An 18,415-nucleotide genomic window follows, 5' to 3' on the forward strand; every position below is an offset into this window, starting at 1 on the left:
ATAGTTCCTCCACATTTAATCTCAATAAATTAAAGGCAATCAAATCTTTTTATAAACAGCTCCTGGTCGTTAGAGGACTGAGATACCCTTGTTCTGGAGGAAAAATAGAACTGCTGTTCCCGACTTCATTAAAATCGTCCTCTTTAGCTCAGCTTGCTGAGACTGAGCATTTAGTGCCCTCTACTGGAGTTAGAAGGGGAATTACATTGGAGACTAAAATGAATTATCCATGCAGTGGATACAAAGGATACAAATCAAGCATCGAGTATCAACAAAAAACACAATAAACTGTGTTCTTGCTGAAAATATAGAATGTGAACTCCTCAGAGGGCACCTTAAACACAAATTTCAAAACAAGTGTTCCTCATGAAGCTGAGATATTCTGTCCAGAACACTAAATCCTACACTTCCCATAATGCTGTGTCTGTTGTCTGATGAATGCCTTAGTATTTCACTTTTGCTTTACATTTTCACAAGCGGACTTTTCATTATAAATTCTCCAATCTCATGCCGAGATAACCATGATGCATTAGACTTTGGAACGATCCAAGTAACACAAGGGCTTTTATTGTGAACGGCTTTCTTTATTGCAGTCATTATGTAGAGTAAAAAAATACCGGGCCTGTCTTATCTCAATACAATGACACAGCATGATAACCCACAGCACGCATATTGGAAATAATCCTTCTTAGGTAGAGCTGCCGGTTCATGTTTGATTTGCTGAAATTTGGAGACAGTTTGGAGAGAATGCTCAACAGACAATAGCTCATAGTTTCAGATGGTTTAACTAACTAATAGAGAACTACTGGCTCTACTTCTTGTTCTTCAAATTCAAAGTTTACAATCTAAACAGTTTGACTATGCTCATAGATACACTGCATGAAAAAGCTACTGACTTCCTGTAAATGGAGATGGGAGGAGACAAGACTGATCATGTGATCCAAGTGCATGAAAACAGGGAAGCTGAGGACGTCCACAGTGAGTCACTTTAGACTCTGTTGAGTCAACTGAAGACTGAGGCAGAGTGAGTGTTAATCCAACATTTTTATAATTTTACTGTCATAATCGCTGAGTATTTCTCCTCTGTTTGGACTGTTGTTGAAGGAAATGTTAGAATGAAGTGTGATTCATTTGTGGCTACAAAGTCATGATTGACATTAAAGAAAAGAAAAGAAAAGTGGCCAGGTTAAGAATTGGCTCGTTTTATTACGGCATAGAGTGACTCAAACCTGTGACACCACTGTGCCGTTGTCTCCATGTGTGCCACAAATATTTGTACCAATTCTAAACATTTAAAAAACATAAATAACCCAATCTAAACTGCCCAAAGTTACTGCGAAACAGTAAAGCACATCATCAGCTCTCTTAAATGGAAGGCTTTTATTGTGAAGTAACTGCAGGAAGTGTTGAGTTTGTGTGAACAACAAACTATGGGCACATCCGTTCATGTTTAATAAGACAGAATATTTCTGAATATGTTTGTTACAAACAGGTGCTGAATTCAGACAGAAAGGTTTCACAGTTCTCTGTGACTAGCTGAGGCTCTGCCCAATGTTTAATAATCAGTTTGTTTCTGTAGAGGAGCAGCTTTCATGCTGTGTCTTGGCTAAGGATGTCCTGAGTGATCCAGTTTCTACCAGCTGTGGCCAGTGGTTCTCTGCAGACAGTTCTTCACCTCAAACTGGGACCAGTCTCCTTCATCACAAGACTCCTTCTGTCCCCAGTTAACTGCAGACAGCACTGTAAAAGTAAGACTGTACATCTAGCCCGCTACATTTCAATACATTTTGTCAAGGTGGGCTGCATGGATGAACTATAGAGAAGGTCAACTGGTAGATGCAGGCAGACCACCCATTAGTGAGTTGCAGCTGTGTAGGCACAAGTTGACGATATCTTCCTTGGCTAGGAAACATTTCTGAGCCGTTACCAGGGCCATCGCCAGTGTTTTAGAAACACTGAGATCAAGTGATGCTAGGGCCTATTAGTCGAAAATTCAATTCAAGTCACAAATAAGGCCAATTTTGAAAATGACTTGCCACATATTCTTAAATTTATCGCCTTGTACTGGTAATGACAATACTCTCTAGATTGTAAAATGTCCTTTCTTTTTTCTCGCAATTGTTTTCTCTTTTTTAGTGAGTCGTGCTCTGCAGGAGGTTTTTGAAGAACATAAGCTCAGTCTGAGGAGAAGGTATGAATGCGTGACTGAAGGGACTGATGAAACAGGAAGTGGATCCCTCCTCAACAGGATCTACACCGAGCTCCTCATCACAGAGGGACACAGCGAAGATGTTAATACCCAACATGAGACGAGGCAGCTTGAGACAGCTTCCAAGTCCATCCACGACACTCCGATCAAGTGCCACGACATCTTTAAAGCCCAGCCTGACCAAGAGAAATGCATCAGAGTCGTTCTAATGAACGGCATTGCTGGCATTGGAAAAACCTTCTCAGTGCAGAAGTTTGCTCTAGACTGGGCGGAGGGCTTGGAAAACAAAGAAGTCAGTCTGGTGGTTCCGCTTTCATTCAGAGAGTTAAACTTGATCAGAGATGAGCAGTACAGTCTTCTCATGCTTCTCCATGTTTTCCACCCAACATTGCAGAAGGTCACAGCAGAGCAGCTTGCTGCCTGTAAACCTTTGCTCATCTTTGACGGCCTGGAAGAAAGCAAATTTTCACTGGATTTCCACAACAATGAGGTTGTGTCTGATGTCACACAGAAGTCATCAGTCAACGTGCTGTTGACCAACCTTATCAAAGGGGATCTGCTTCCCTCTGCTCAGGTCTGGATAACTTCCAGACCTGCAGCAGCCGATCAGATCCCTCCTACGTGTGTTGACAGGGTAACTGAAGTGCAAGGCTTTACTGATGCCAAGAAAGAGGAGTACTTCAGGAGACGATTTAGTGATGAAGAGCTGTCCAACAGTATCATCTCACAAGTCAAGGCATCTAAGAGCCTCAACATCATGTGTCTAACCCCAGTCTTCTGCTGGATCACTGCCACAGTTCTGGAGAACATGTTGGCTAGAGACCAGAAAGGAGAGCTGCCCAAGACCACAACTGACCTGTACTCACACTTCCTTCTCGATCAGACAAAGAGGAAGAAGCAGAAGCATGATGAGGGACATGAGACGAGTCCACAGGAGCTGACGACAGTTGACAAGGAAGTTCTTCTGAAGCTGGGAAGGCTGGCGTTTGAACACCTGGAAAAAGGAAACATGATGTTCTACAAAGAAGACCTGGAGCAGTTTGGTCTTGATGTCACAGAGGCCTCAGTGTACTCAGGAGTTTGCACAGAGATCTTCAAAAGAGAGTGTCTGATCTTCCAGAAACCAGTCTACTGCTTTGTTCATCAGAGCATTCAGGAGTTTCTGGCTGCAATCTACATGTTCCACTGTTACACAAATGGAGACACAACAACACTGAAGAATTTCTTGCAAGATTTGGATGATGATATTAATGACAAGGACAATGACCATTATTTATCCCTGGATAACTTCCTGTATAGCAACTTGGAGAAGTCTCTGAAAAGCAAAAATGGCCACTTGGACCTGTTTGTCCGCTTCCTTTATGGCCTTTCTCTAAAGTCCAGCCAGAGGCTCTTAGGAGGCCTTCTGGGTCGGACAGAAGAGAGTCCAGAAGTCATCCAGAGAACCACCAACAACCTAAAAAACAAGAAGTTAAGCACTTCTCCTGACAGAAGCATCAACATCTTCCACTGTCTGATGGAGATGAATGACCACTCAGTTCATGTGGGGATCAAAGAGTACTTGAAGTCAGAGAACAGATCAGAGAAAGAACTCTCCAAGATCCACTGTTCAGTTCTGGCCAACATGCTGCAGATGTCAGAGGAGGTTCTGGATGAGTTCCACATACAAGAGTGCAACACAACAATGGAGGGACGATGGAGACTGATTCCAGCAGTGAAGAACTGCAGAAAGGCTGTGTGAGTCCAGATGTGATTATTATCATTGTGTTGTTTAAGCATGTTTTGACATTTGAACAGAAAGAGCTCAAGTTTCAAACCACAAAACCTGTAATCCATGGCTGACCAAATCATGCTGACCAGCTGAGCTCCAGCCTTTAATGTAAACAGAAGTTCACCAAAAAGAAAAAAAAAAAGTGTGGGTCATCGTTTGCCTTGTAGTAAAACAGTGTTTCTCAGCTACAACCATTACCTTCTGGTGTGGATCAAGATAAAGGGACTTATCCAGGAATTATGCTCACTGTCTTGTGTTGTTGTTTTGTGTTGTGTTTTAGTCAAAGTAGTGTTTTCAACTTCACTACTAACTGCCATTCTTGTTTTCTATGAATGTTTTGTCAACTATGAAACTTCATCCTATTTTTCACTGGCATGAATACTAATTCTTTAATGTGCAAAATGCACAGTCTATTTTTTTATACGTAAGTGTCAGATTTTATCATAATTTAAGTTTTCTATTGTCTCTCATTACAGACTTGGCTGTGAGCTGTCAGAGACTCATTGTGAAATCATTGCCTCAGCTCTGAAGTCCAACCCCTCCCATCTGAGAGAACTGGACCTGGCTGACAACAAGCTGCAGGACTCAGAAGTGAAGCTGTTAACAGGTGGACTGGAGAGTCCAAACTGTAAACTTGAGACTCTGAGGTCAATTCATGTATTTTGCTTTCACACAATTTACATATAATACTTACATAATTTTACAGAGGTAAAGTTTTGAATACAGGACTTTTACTTGTCCAGGAGTATTTTAAGCATTTTATTAGAGCCCTTACTGAAGTAAATGGTCTAAATCCATCTTCCAACAATAAGCTACACATTTACCACCTAAACACTTTTGATTAGATCATAGATGGGTTTTTATCAACATTATTTACTCTTTATACAGATTGCTTTTCTGCAATGTGTCAGAGATCAGCTGTGCTTCTCTGGCCTCAGCTCTGAGGTCCAACCCCTCCCATCTGAGAGTGCTGGATCTGTCTCACAACAAGCTGCAGGACTCAGAAGTAAAGCTGTTGTCAGTTGGACTGGAGAGTCCAAACTGTAAACTTGAGACTCTGAGGTCAGTTCATGTATTTTGCTTTCACACAATTAGCATATAATACTTACAGACTTTGAGTATATTTCACTTTTAGTGTATTTACGGCGGTAAAATGCAACATAAGCATCAATGCACTGGTAATTATACCACACACATCAAATGTAACAGTTAAACAATGAGATGATTTCAAGCAGAAAGGTGTCTAAAGTTACATAATTTATTCTTTATTCAGACTGAGCTCCTGCAGTTTGTCAGAGATCAGCTGTGCTTTTCTGGCTTTGTCATTACAGACTTTGTGGCTGTGAGCTGTCAGAGACTCATTGTGAAATCATTGCCTCAGCTCTGAAGTCCAACCCCTCCCATCTGAGAGTGCTGGACCTGACTAACAACAACCTTCTGGATTCAGGAGTGAAGCAGCTGTGTGGTTTTCTGGAGTGTCCTCACTGCAGGCTTGAGGCACTAATGTGAGACAGTAGGGGAGGTTGGACAGTAAGGGAGGTTGGAACATTGTCTTCTAAAGTTACATAATATACTCTTTATTCAGGTTTCAGAACTGCGATTTTACGGAGATCGGCTGTGCTTCCCTGGGCTGTGCTCTGATGTCCAACCCCTCCCATTTGAGAGAGCTGGTCCTATGTAATAACGAGCTGCAGGATTCAGGAGTGGAGCTGCTTTGTGATTTTCTGTCGAGTCCACACTGTAGACTGGAGAAACTGGAGTTAGTTCACTTACTCTCTGTTACTACTGTATGTCTTATATGTTTAATTAACTCTTAATTCAACCTAATTTATGTTCAATCATGTTGAATTTCCATTGTTTATGTTTTTCTTGTACTAAAGTTTGTCCATAGTCACAATAGATTTCTATTTCTTAAAATCTGTTAAAAATGTTACAGGTTTGAGTACTAGTATTTGAGTATATATGTGTTTTGAATTGTTGTTAAATGCTCACATCTGTATATAGAATCCCCTTTTGTTTTAAGTTGATAAGATATGTTGCTGTAGTAGGCTACAAATATTTATTTGGTTTCTGTTCATTTCGATGTGTTTTTGACAATTAGTGTGTGATTACAAATTTAAAAACTTGACTGAAATCAGCAGAATGATATTAATCTGTGTGGGCATGAACTGGTATACGAAGGTTGCAGTGACATTTGTCAGATGTCTGTAGAAGGTTGACATAATGTTGATCCATGTTAACAGAATGGAAAAATGACACTTTAATGATTAGGACATTTAAATTCTGATCACATCTGAGTGGATTATAGAATGATTTTTCTCTTCATCATTTATTCAGGTTGACTGGTTGCAGTCTGTCAGAGATCTGCTGTGCTCCTCTGGCCTCAGCGCTTAAGTCCAACCAATCCCATCTGAAGGAGCTGAGCCTGGGTAACAATGACCTGCTGGATTCAGGAGTGGAGATATTGTGTGGTTTTCTGGAGAGTCCAAACTGTCGACTGGAGAAACTGAGGTCAGACATCCTTTTATTTCACAACTGTGCTGAGACTAGTATGACATGAAAGTTATGGTTGGACTAATATCAAGACATTGGACTGATATTACACTGAAGATCCTTTGTAATCAGGACTCCACTATCCTGAAAGAAATATTGTAGATGTGTTTTGTTCACATTCACCCAGACATCTGTGGAAGCTTTTTGATCTTTATTTGACTCTTATATCAACGTTGGAATTGACTTTATTCACATGTTGGCCATTTTCTAAACCTTCTTTAACTCTGAAGAGAATATTAAACATGAAATGATTTAAAGTGAGAACATTGTCTTCTAAAGTGTTTTTTTTAAATTGTTTATTCAGATTGTGGCACTCCTGTATGTCAGCAAACGGCTGTGCTTCTCTGGCCTTTGCATTGAAGTCCAACCCCTCCCATCTGAGAGAGCTGCTGCTGAGTAACAATGAGATGCAGGATTCAGGAGTGGAGCAGCTTTGTGATTTTCTGGAGAGTCCAGGCTGCAGACTGAATACTCTTGAGTCAGTTCAAAGAACGTCTGTTATGTTCACTCATTTTTAACGTTTTGTGTTTTACATTTTTTATCCTGCATCCTATTGGGTTTAGGTGTTTTAAGTCGCGATTTCTGAACTTCAGCATTATAAATACACTGAATTATTTCAAGCAGAAAGGTGTCTAAAGTAACATAATTTATTCTTTATTCAGACTGAGCTCCTGTAGTTTGTCAGAGATCAGCTGTGGTTTTCTGGCCTCAGCTTTGAAGTCCAACCCCTCCCATCTGAAGAACCTGGACCTGGGTGGCAATGACCTGCCGGATACAAGCGTGAAGCTGCTGTGTGGTTTTCTGGAGAGTCCACACTGTCGACTGGAGAATCTTTCGTCAGTTAAAAGACTTTACCAATTGAAACTTACTTCTCACCAAACTAAACTTTGGCTTCAATTACATATAAGAAAAAAAATTACCTTTGTTCATACATTTATATTTCTTGTGCTAAATGTAGTATGCAGTCACAAAAGATTTCTGCTTTTCTAATAAACTGTCAGAGATCGTTAGTTAAAATGGTCACATTTGTATACAGAAGATCCTCTGTACTAATGTTTATTTAAAAGGTTATAGACCCATGTAATTAATGATGACAGTGTCCATGATTGACAGTCAGAACCCCGTTCTCACTCTTGTACTTGGCACAAACTAGCAGCTGGGCATTGGTCAAAACAGTGACAAAACATCCTAGATTTATATAGAATAAGTAAATAGTGAATAAAAAGATGGCGCCTATTTAGTCCAATGTGAATAGCTTGCCTGTCGCATACCCCAGAAAGGTTTTCTACCTTTTGGGTTTACTTCATGGTTATGTGCAAGGAACCTAAAAAAAGAAGGAAGGGTCATTACATCATTTGTTGGCAGACTGGTGTGACAGCTGTATTGAAGTCTATGGTAGAAGCATGAAAAATAATAATATATCTTTGTTGCATGACTTCTGATGAAGAAATGCTTCCAGAAAATGAAAGTACACACTTCAGAGAGTAGTAGTAGGATATTTTAGTAGACAGCAGACATGATAACAGAATGACAGTTTCTATACTAAGTTTAAGGAGAAGCTTATTGTTGAGGATGTTGAACTTCATGTTTAAAACCAGAGCGCCTGTGATTGGATTATGAATTGTTTTTGATCCACATCATTTCTTTGTTCAGACTGATGTATTGCAGTTTGTCAGAGATCTGCTATGCTCACCTGGCCTCAGCTCTGAAGACCAACCCCTTCTGTCTGGCAGACCTGGACCTGAGAGGAAACGTCATCATGTACTCGGAAGTAAAGCTGCTGCGGGATCATGTGGAGAATCCAATCTGCAGACTGCAGACTCTGAGGTCAGTAACGAGTCAGCTCAAACTGGTTTCAGTGGTAGTGTATTGAAAACAGTCTCAAAGCAAAGATCCAGTATTTTCTGTAAACGTATAACCTTCTCAGTTGCTGCTTTTCCCATTGCATTCAAAAATACCAGGCAAAATGTATATCAAAGTCCACCAAAGTTGAACTCTACTCGAAACTCGAAACTCTACTCGAAACTCGAAAAGATGGGAATTGCTGCAGTAACAGTTAACCGTTAGTTAGCTAGAGTGTGGCATGGATCTGGTCTGATACTTGATTTACTACTGCTGTGCAAAATCATATTGAAACTACAGCATTTACGGTGACATAGATTCTCTCGCCACATCCCTACACTCGTATAACTAATGTTATTGATTTAACAAGACAAATCACACAATCAACAACGTTAGGATGAATTAGCCTGAGAGCATGTTTTTTTCTGTATTTCTATCTTGATAATATCATGAATTCTTTAATCGTCAGTGAAAACATGATATCGCGACAGCCCCTAGCTGCATCACCGACCGATGAAGGGATGAAGGGATTCTCTGTAAACACTATTTTATGATTTCTCTTGTCTCTCTTCTTCTCTCGTCAGATGGGATCCATATACATATGTGATTGAATAAACAGGACACCGTGGCTGTGTTGAGAAAGGATCAGTTGTTTTTGCTGAAGTGTCTGAAGACACAATGTCCACCATCATCCCCTTGTGTTTCTATAGATGACAGGGTCTCGTGAGCTTATCTGAATCGCTACGCTGCTGCTCTGTCCTGCACAGTCTCAGGGAACACATTTACATTTCCGATTTTCACCTGATATTATCACATTGCCTTTTGCCATTTATCTCATGGAGAATTAAAAGCATGGACACTGAAAACCTGGAGGGACTTCAGGCCATCTTTCAAAGTTACACAACATATTTGATGATCAACTTTGAACACGACAGTATGACATTTGAGCTTCCCATCCTGAGTGTGACAGCAGAGGAACAATGGCTGCCACGTGATTGCGCAACCAAACAATCCAAGTCATCAAATTAAGAAGACCACTGCTTCTTCATCTGGCTGTGACTCGGGAGGAGTAGAGGTGACGGGGTATATTTGGATTGTGCCTCCCCCACTCCCTGTAGTTCATTCAATCACCTCCTCCACCTGAAATCTGTATTTTATTTTTATTAAGGCTTTTTAAATTTATTCAGATATTCTTAACCAAAGATGCCTCTGCAGTATAGCTCTGTTTATGACAACATAACGCCACAATAACACTAATTAAAATGATTTGTGCTATTATGCTTCCTGCTGCAGCTCCACCTTGTGGAATGACGGAGAATTTCAGTCATTTTCCACAATATATTTCTAATTTAGGTTGCAAGTTTGTAGCAGTCCCATTGTTTGAGACTTGCTATCTTTTCTTTGTTTTGGGCTGATTTGGGCAAAATCCCTCTGGACTAATTGCAGGGTATTCAGATCACCTGTGCACAGGGTGGTGGAGACTGACTCGTGATTGAGGAGTGGAAGAAGCTTGGGGCATTCCCATCCCAGCCAATCAGGGTGTGACGACACCCTTTTGTCAAGGCTTAAAAGCGGTAGGGAATGGCACCCAGTTGGACTTCAAACTAATTCTGAATCTGTTCCTGGCTCACTGAGAACTGCAGCCCATTAGATTGCCAGCCAGAATCTCTGGTCTGTCAAGGCCTTATTGTATATACCTATTCTAGTGAGAGAAACTGTTAATTCTTGAACCCCTTGAAACCCAACGCCCCTACACACCTTCAGTTCTGACATTCTGTGTTTATTGGTTGATTGTCAGAGTAGCTGACATTGGGCATCCCCTCTAGAATCACATGTTAATTGTTTATATTTTTATGCAGGTTGGGCTGGCTTGTAAGAATTTTACTGCTAGTACCGCCTCAAGTTGATGCGAAAAAGCAGCATCCAGCATGCATGTTTGAAGACCTTTCTAAAGTTTCCAGTTATAACTTCCAAAACCAGACTTTTCTCCCAGTTTAACAGCTAATAGTTCGTAACACACAGAAACAAGAAGACAAAACATGTAGAAAGTTTCAGCCTATGAACCCAAACAACTTTCCGTCTCACATCGTCGTTCTATCATTACCAAAAAAGATTTCCCTGTGAGTACCGATAGCATCCTTATGCAGGACAAGGACAGTGAAATAACCACCACAGGTGCACTCATACATGTCAGCCATTCATCTGGGTTATCCATAAATGTTTGCTACCTCTTTTTTATATGTGTGTATATGCTCGACATACTGAATGTATCAAACATTACAAACAGGCCTCCACTTAAACTTGTGAGTGTTATAAAGACAGAAAGAATGGTGTGTTATGACAAATACATGGAAAATAAGTAAAACTTTATTTATTCATTTGTTTTGTCAACTTGAACTATAAAATGTCTTGGCACAGTGAATTGAAAAACATTGCACATAATTGTGTTTTCTTAAGGACTTCAGAGTATCTAATGAGTTTTTTGATTAAAACATTCAACTGACATTGTAAAACTGTCTTTATTATTCGTTCATTGTGCAGGACAGCCTGCTCATTTGGCACTGATGTACTTTTATTAATTGTAAACAAGGTTTCTGTTCTGTGTATACATACTGATTAGAAGTATTTAACTTTTGGCAGGACGCACAACATTTCGTAAAGGAGATTGGCACCAGTCAGGGCAGTGTTCCCTGTTGAGGGAAAAATATATATAAATAATGCTTGGATTTGAACAAAATGTAAATAATTTGACAAGTGAAGTGTGAAACATAATACCTGTTGTGTCGTAGGGAGGAGACACCTCCACTAGATCACATCCAACCAGGTTCAGACCACGGCAGCCTCGAATAATCTCGACTCCCTAGATCCAACCGAGAAAAAAAGAAGTAAGTGTTCATATGGTGAAAATGTCAGTCCTCCTGCATGTTATATGTGTGGAACAAGTGTAGTATATTCTTAAGATGAAAACAAAAGTGTTCACCTGAATGGGAGTGAGCCCTGCTATCTCCGGCGTGCCTGTTCCGGGGGCGAAGCCGGGGTCGAGAGCGTCGATGTCAAAACTGAGATACACTGGACCGCTGCCCATCTGAGCCCTGACCTCAGCCATCAGGGGGGCCAGAGATTTGAACCAACACTCTTCCACTTGTACCACACGGAAACCCTGCACAATGTAAACATCTGGGTTGATCGTTGAAATACAATCATTCAGTTTTTTGCTTGAAATTGACACTTTAAAAGGATTAACACTGTCTCCATAGCACAAAGTGACCTTAACATATCTACACCTAGCTGAATCAACGAGTCTTTGAACACACCATCCTTCCCCAACTCACCCAGTTGTTTTAATTGTAACATTTAATAGTTAGACATTTTTGGAAATACAGTTCTTTAATTTCAAAATGAGAGTCACTTAAGCCAGCAGCCACTTAGCTTAATCAGAACCACAGGGGTTGAAGTCACTGCATTTGGTCAAGTCTTCGCCTTATGTCACCTCCAAGACCTCCAGTTTTCTACCTGCGCACGACTCCATTCATATGAATCTGCAGAGTAGCCGGTGCCACGCAGGCCGATCTGGACCACTCTCTTACAGTCCAGCAGCCCCTCCTCCACGCAACGTCTGAATGGAGTCCCGTGTCCGATTTTCTCCCCCAAGACCACGTCGCTGGTGTCGGCGTGGGCATCCACATGCACCAGACCCACCGGGCCATGCCTGACAAAATATCACAGAATGAACACTGAAAGAGGGACAGTATGTGACATGTTTCCTTTCAGGAGTCGGTACTCAACTACAAACAACTTTTTTTGCTCTAGTACTTTTTTTTTTCACTGCGCTTAAGTTCAGTGATTCATCGACTAACTATCGTTCTAATCAAATATTTCAAAGATTTGCAGTTTGAAGCTTCCAAAATGTAAATATATTTGTATTTCCTTTTCTTTGGGCTGCATGTTTTGCGTTAGTGGTTGCAGCAACCCGGTGAAGCATGGCCTACTTACTTCTCAGCAACAGCTTGCAGGATCGGATATGCGATTGTGTGATCACCACCTGCAGACGACAAAACCTCCTTTCATATCCGACCGTTGATCAAACAATTTTATGGGGCTATCCACACGGGTAATAATTGTACAGACGCTGCACGGCTTGCTTTGATTGTTATAAAAACAATGGATGATTTATCTCGACTGTCTGTCTAGTAGGTAAAAAATTATCTAGACGTGTTTTTCATTCTTCCTCCCGTCACACTCACCCATAGTTAGAGGAATACAGCCGGTAGCCAGGACCTTTCTGTAGGCCTCCCTGATGCGTTTGCAGGTGTCCTTCAGGTCGTACACATTCACATTGACGTCCCCGATATCGGCCACCATGATGGAATCATACGGTCCTGCCCTGGTGCCACTGTTGTAAGATCTCAGCATGGCAGACTCCACTCTGATCTGCCTCGGACCAAACCTGCAGTGGAGGAGGGAATCGTTTCATTTAAGCGTTGCGGCCGTTTGAATGTAAAGCTGTGAACCCAGTTTTGGATTGTACTTTCACTTTAATCCTTTAAGTACATTTTCCTGCCTACATGCTTATTACATAAGTTAGATTTCAAATGCAAGACGTTAACTTGTATTAAAGTATTTCATGGTGTGGCATCAGTACTTGAACACATCCTCTATCAGTGTAACACAGTGGTGGAAGAAGTAATCTGTTACACTTTTAAGTATCACTAAAATATACTTCTTTAATAACTTAAAGAACCAAAAGAAAACTGTCTGCTTATGCAGAATGGCCCATTTCAGAATCCTATGTATTAGATTACTGGATTATAAAAATTCTACCGAAAATTTAAAATTCTGTCAAGTTGTAAAGTCCACTAAACATTTTTCCATGATCCATGCTTGATGTCATATCAGAGCCGGCTACATTGGGAGTTGAAGTTAACATAAACTTTCTTGAATTTTCAGCAAAATGACTCAAAATAATTACGACATTTCAACTGCAGAGCTCCCATCTGTCGCTGTTCAACAACTGGTAACAAAATCAAGCCGATACTGAGGTGAGTAAACGACTAAATGTGTCATCGGTCTGTGTCAAATGTCATTTCCATATTTTTTTTTAAAAATGACAGTTTACTCACACCAGTATTTTAGGTTTTATTTGCATATATTTGAAAAGTAAGTATCTGTATATTGGTTTTGTTCTTGCCTCCGATTGTCAATTATTATTATTTCTTTTTAATCGGTTAAATTCTCAACGGCGATTAATCGATTAATGATTAACGTCCCTATACTGGACAATATTAACTGCACTCTTAAGTCTTCTTGCAGTCACGTTTATCTCCAGCATCAACAGGCCTGCTCTTCACAGTTGCCAGGGAGGGGAACAGCACCTGGCCCCGGGTCGGTTGGACGTCCCGGTGTCTATCGGGACCCCGATAAACGCCGCGTCGAGCCCGTCCGCTGTCTCCTGGAAAGGCAGCTTGGCCATGGTGGGGATCCCCGACACCCTCGCAACAAACTCGGCGCTCGGTGGCACATTGAAGCGTTTGCCTGAAGACTTTCTGTTGGGAGTCACGCACACGGACAAAGTTTGTGGCGTCCGGAGAGAGAAGAAGTTCGCTGCAGACGGAGAAATGACCCGGCGGGTCACAGAACTTAAGTTCCTCCACAGTGGAAACATGTCTGTCAGTTTTAATAACGCAGCTGTATGAACAGCAGAGAGACGGACTTCTGCTGCTGCCTTCACAGTCTCCTTCACAGCTCGTAATATTCATCACTGTGTCAAAGTCCACAAGACCAGTGTCCAGTTTCTGATGACGTGGTCGCACGTTGCCGTCTTAAATTCATCTTTGATTATGATATAATGTTAAGAAGTATAACAACACCTCCACTATGCATTTTTGCACTTTTCATATCAGGTCGGACTTGTGGTATTGAAAGTTCCGACCCAGTTGTATGAGCGTGAAGGCAGCAAAACCATAAGTCCACTTCAGGTCAGGTGGGAGGGGCTAGAGTCCCAGCAGCTGTACGGAAGATAGTTACTGCCAGAAGAAAAACACGAGAGGAGGAAGTTTGTTTTTGTTTTTTTTCATTTCATCGTGCACTTCAAAAAAAACAAAAAGAGGAAATGTCGACAAATGGTTGTAAAGTCGAGAATAAGTTTGAAATGCAATTTTGTGAATGAAGTCCAAATGTCGAGAATAAAGTTAACTGCTTCAACTAAACACCTTGTGCAGATTAACTGGTGAAACTGTACTTCAGAGTTGGATTCAGTAAGAAATAAATAATTTCTCTTTTAGCTCATAAACACAATGTAATTATAATAAATATACTTTATTCGTGCATAAAGTACAAACAAATAACTATAACTATATTATAAGCTAATATGTGACTTTTTATCACAGAATTTTGTCTTTGTAAGTTAAAAAAAAAAAAAAGATTCACAATGACTATTTTATCATGCATAACTTGTTACCGAGGCTTAAAAAACACATTTCTATTCCTGGTGGAAACTGACTCCAAAAGGCAGCTGTGACACAAAAATACTACATATCATAATAACAGAAAGGCAAAACCCTCAAAAAGCAGAATTCAACCTCTTCAAACAAAATAAACTAATTTGAATAAACAAACTGGCCATACTGTTTTACTTTTGTTTATATGTGGCGGACCCTGCCACCTGTCTAGCTTCAAACAGTGTTCTGGGACCTCATTTCCCTCTGAGAACAGCTGGTTTATTCACTTATGGAAAAGATACTTCTGAGTTACGTCTGAGTTTGTATTATTACCTCATTAATGTTGTAAATATTCAAATTCTGAGTTTGAGTGCCTTCTCTAAAACTACACAGCCAGGACAGGCTTATTTACGAATGAACTACATGTTCCTTTTTAAATTCCCATCTTTTAGTGCACCATCCTCCACATAAGGAGTTCTGGCTCATCCTAGCTACATTATCTCTGAACTACACTGGTTCTGGGTGTGAAACAGTTACTGGACTGACGGAGGAGTTTTTATTTTTTTATTTTTTTTTTTTAATGTGCGCACTTCACCTGTCCTCCTCCAGAGGCAGCGCGCGTGGCGCACCAGCAGAACCGCCCCAGACCGAGAGACAGCCGCACACCTCAGACACAGACGCTCTTCAAGGCTTGTCTCATTACATAGCATAATATCGACAAGCCATCATGGTAAGTGATGATTTTTCTACAAATGTACACACATTTTGCATCCAGATTGTTTTCATGCATTGAGAGTCTTGCGTCGTGTCTGATACGAGAAGCGCAGGGGAGGAAAGTAGGTCGCGCCTGGTAGATTTCTCCATCGTTGCACTGCTCTGTTTTCTGGCCATGTTCTGCAGCCTTTTATGCCTCCACAGTCTGTTAGTTTTATTATCAATATTCCTCTTGTAAGACCCAAACACCTGCTTTGTTTTCCCTTCTCTTATTGCATCGCATTCCTGCAGCGCAAACGCCCCAAATCCTCTCCGTTACAATCAGCTTAGACTCCGTCACTTGACCACCGGTTTTCACACTGATACTGTCAAACCATTGTTCTCACCAGCTATGCAGCCATTTTGTCCAAATATTTATTACATCAATTTAATGCTCCATCTTCTAAAAAAAAAAAAAAAAAAAAAAAAAAAAAAAAAATCATGTTCTGAAATGATGAATTTCTCTCTGACTGTGCCAGATTTGTGAGCTAAATCAACCAAAGCCAGCTCTTCCCAGCCCGTATGTAACAGGAAAGAATAGAATAAAATGTAAAAGGAAGAAAAAAAAAAAAAAAAAAAAATGTAATAAAATATATTTTTTTAATTGGCACATCTCTTCAGTGAGGATGACAAAGTGGCCTTTTTAAAGAGGCAGCACCCTGCCAAACGCCTGACCTAGATAATCCTCTCTCTACAGTAATCCTGTGTGCAAGAGACACAGTCTTATGTCGCAGCTGAAAATGCATGGCCTCCCCTTGTTAACATGCAACAATGGTGTACCCATACAGGCCCTTTCAAGCGAGATGGGGGGAATCAGGCTGTTTGACGCAGCTCGTGCTGATCCATAGCATTTCATCTAAAGGCCGTCAACAAAAAAATGGATGGATTGGATGGATTCTTGGCATCCGCGTTTGAAAGGCACAATTGTTTTATTTTGGCCCTGTCTGAGTCCTCTGTTTTAATTAGCAGCAGTCCTTGTGGAAAATCTGCTTCCTTCGTCCGATTCAGCCCCTTGTAATCCAAATCTTCTTTGTCCACACCCCAGCGCGAGTGTATCTCCATCCACGTGGGCCAGGCCGGTGTCCAGATTGGCAACGCCTGCTGGGAGCTTTACTGCCTGGAACATGGCATCCAGCCGGACGGTCAGATGCCCAGCGACAAAGCCATCGGAGGAGGAGACGACTCCTTCAACACCTTCTTCAGTGAGACGGGAGCTGGGAAGCACGTCCCCAGAGCTGTCTTTGTGGACCTGGAGCCCACTGTCATCGGTAAACTCTCGTCAAATATAGATATGATGTTTTCTCTCTTGGTTTGATTTGGTCAAACCCTCAAGTCGTTTGCGACTGTCTCCTTAGATGAGGTGCGCACTGGGACCTACCGCCAGCTGTTCCACCCTGAGCAGCTGATCACTGGCAAGGAGGATGCTGCCAACAACTACGCCCGCGGACACTACACCATCGGCAAAGAGATCATCGACCTGGTGCTGGATAGGATCCGCAAACTGGTGGGGAACTCCGCTCCTAATTTTGATTGAATATCAAATTATATGATTGTATTTTATGTGATGATCATCTTTCCCTCTCTGTCCTCAGGCTGACCAGTGCACTGGCCTTCAGGGCTTCCTGGTGTTCCACAGCTTTGGAGGTGGCACCGGCTCTGGTTTCACCTCCCTGCTGATGGAGCGTCTGTCCGTCGACTACGGCAAGAAGTCCAAGCTGGAGTTCTCCATCTACCCCGCTCCCCAGGTGTCCACCGCTGTGGTGGAGCCCTACAACTCCATCCTCACCACCCACACCACCCTGGAGCACTCTGACTGTGCCTTCATGGTAGATAACGAGGCCATCTACGACATCTGCCGTAGGAACCTCGATATCGAGCGTCCCACTTACACCAACCTGAACAGGTTGATCAGTCAGATTGTGTCCTCCATCACTGCCTCCCTTCGTTTCGACGGCGCCCTCAATGTTGATCTGACAGAGTTCCAGACCAACTTGGTGCCATATCCCCGTATCCACTTCCCCCTGGCCACCTATGCCCCCGTCATCTCTGCTGAGAAGGCTTACCACGAGCAGCTCTCAGTGGCTGAAATCACCAACGCTTGCTTCGAGCCCGCCAATCAGATGGTGAAATGCGACCCTCGCCACGGCAAGTACATGGCTTGCTGCCTTCTGTATCGTGGTGATGTGGTGCCCAAAGATGTGAATGCTGCCATTGCCACCATCAAAACCAAACGCTCCATCCAGTTTGTGGACTGGTGCCCCACCGGTTTCAAGGTTGGCATCAACTACCAGCCACCCACTGTAGTTCCTGGTGGAGACCTGGCCAAGGTCCAGAGGGCTGTATGCATGCTGAGCAACACCACTGCTATTGCAGAGGCCTGGGCTCGGCTCGACCACAAGTTTGATCTGATGTACGCTAAGCGTGCCTTTGTGCACTGGTATGTGGGTGAGGGTATGGAGGAGGGAGAGTTCTCTGAGGCCAGAGAGGACATGGCAGCTCTGGAGAAGGATTATGAGGAGGTTGGAGTCGACTCCATCGAGGGTGAGGGAGAGGAGGAGGGAGAGGAATATTAAAAGGGACACAAAAGCACAAAAGTCAAACTGAAAACAAATGGTTTCATTTGTCTTAAAATCATTTCAAACAGAATGTTTGTCTAAACACCAGTTTGGCTGCTCAGAGTAATAATATTCAAATGCCAGCTTTGCTCTGTCTTAAATAAAACTCTTGCAATGTGAAATTGTTTGTGGGTATTTTTTTTTGAGAATGCTGACAAATTAACTTTAAATGCAGGCGATTTTTGCTTTATAATCCTGCCATGCTAAATCATATATCTATGTTATATTATAAATG

At 41.8% G+C, this 18,415-nt stretch overlaps 3 protein-coding genes across 3 annotated transcripts; 2 read left to right on the top strand and 1 right to left on the bottom strand.

The window, feature by feature from the left end:
• The first annotated feature begins 945 nt into the window (after window positions 1-945).
• LOC115584468 (NACHT, LRR and PYD domains-containing protein 12-like) lies at window positions 946-10,880 on the top strand. Its single transcript, XM_030421909.1, has 12 exons — window positions 946-1,024; window positions 1,580-1,748; window positions 2,137-3,946; window positions 4,457-4,627; window positions 4,869-5,042; window positions 5,312-5,485; window positions 5,566-5,739; window positions 6,318-6,491; window positions 6,838-7,011; window positions 7,196-7,369; window positions 8,187-8,360; window positions 8,960-10,880. Coding segments are annotated over exons 2-12 (3,231 nt in total). The 5' UTR covers window positions 946-1,024; window positions 1,580-1,747; the 3' UTR covers window positions 8,991-10,880.
• On the bottom strand, window positions 10,725-14,110 carry agmat (agmatinase (putative)). Its single transcript, XM_030421912.1, has 7 exons — window positions 13,748-14,110; window positions 12,620-12,822; window positions 12,369-12,417; window positions 11,889-12,084; window positions 11,356-11,535; window positions 11,151-11,235; window positions 10,725-11,065 (listed from the first exon to the last, which is right to left on the bottom strand). Exons 1-7 carry the CDS (start codon window positions 14,035-14,037, stop codon window positions 10,992-10,994), a joined length of 1,077 nt encoding a protein of 358 aa, XP_030277772.1. The 5' UTR covers window positions 14,038-14,110; the 3' UTR covers window positions 10,725-10,991.
• Window positions 14,111-15,385: 1,275 nt separating this feature from the next.
• On the top strand, window positions 15,386-18,302 carry LOC115584470 (tubulin alpha-1B chain). Its single transcript, XM_030421911.1, has 4 exons — window positions 15,386-15,542; window positions 16,611-16,833; window positions 16,921-17,069; window positions 17,158-18,302. The coding sequence occupies exons 1-4, from the start codon at window positions 15,540-15,542 to the stop codon at window positions 18,136-18,138; spliced, it is 1,356 nt and encodes a 451-aa protein (XP_030277771.1). The 5' UTR covers window positions 15,386-15,539; the 3' UTR covers window positions 18,139-18,302.
• The last annotated feature ends 113 nt before the right edge of the window (window positions 18,303-18,415 follow it).

Source organism: Sparus aurata, chromosome 7 (assembly GCF_900880675.1).
Source record: "Sparus aurata chromosome 7, fSpaAur1.1, whole genome shotgun sequence".
Lineage (NCBI taxonomy): Eukaryota > Metazoa > Chordata > Actinopteri > Spariformes > Sparidae > Sparus > Sparus aurata.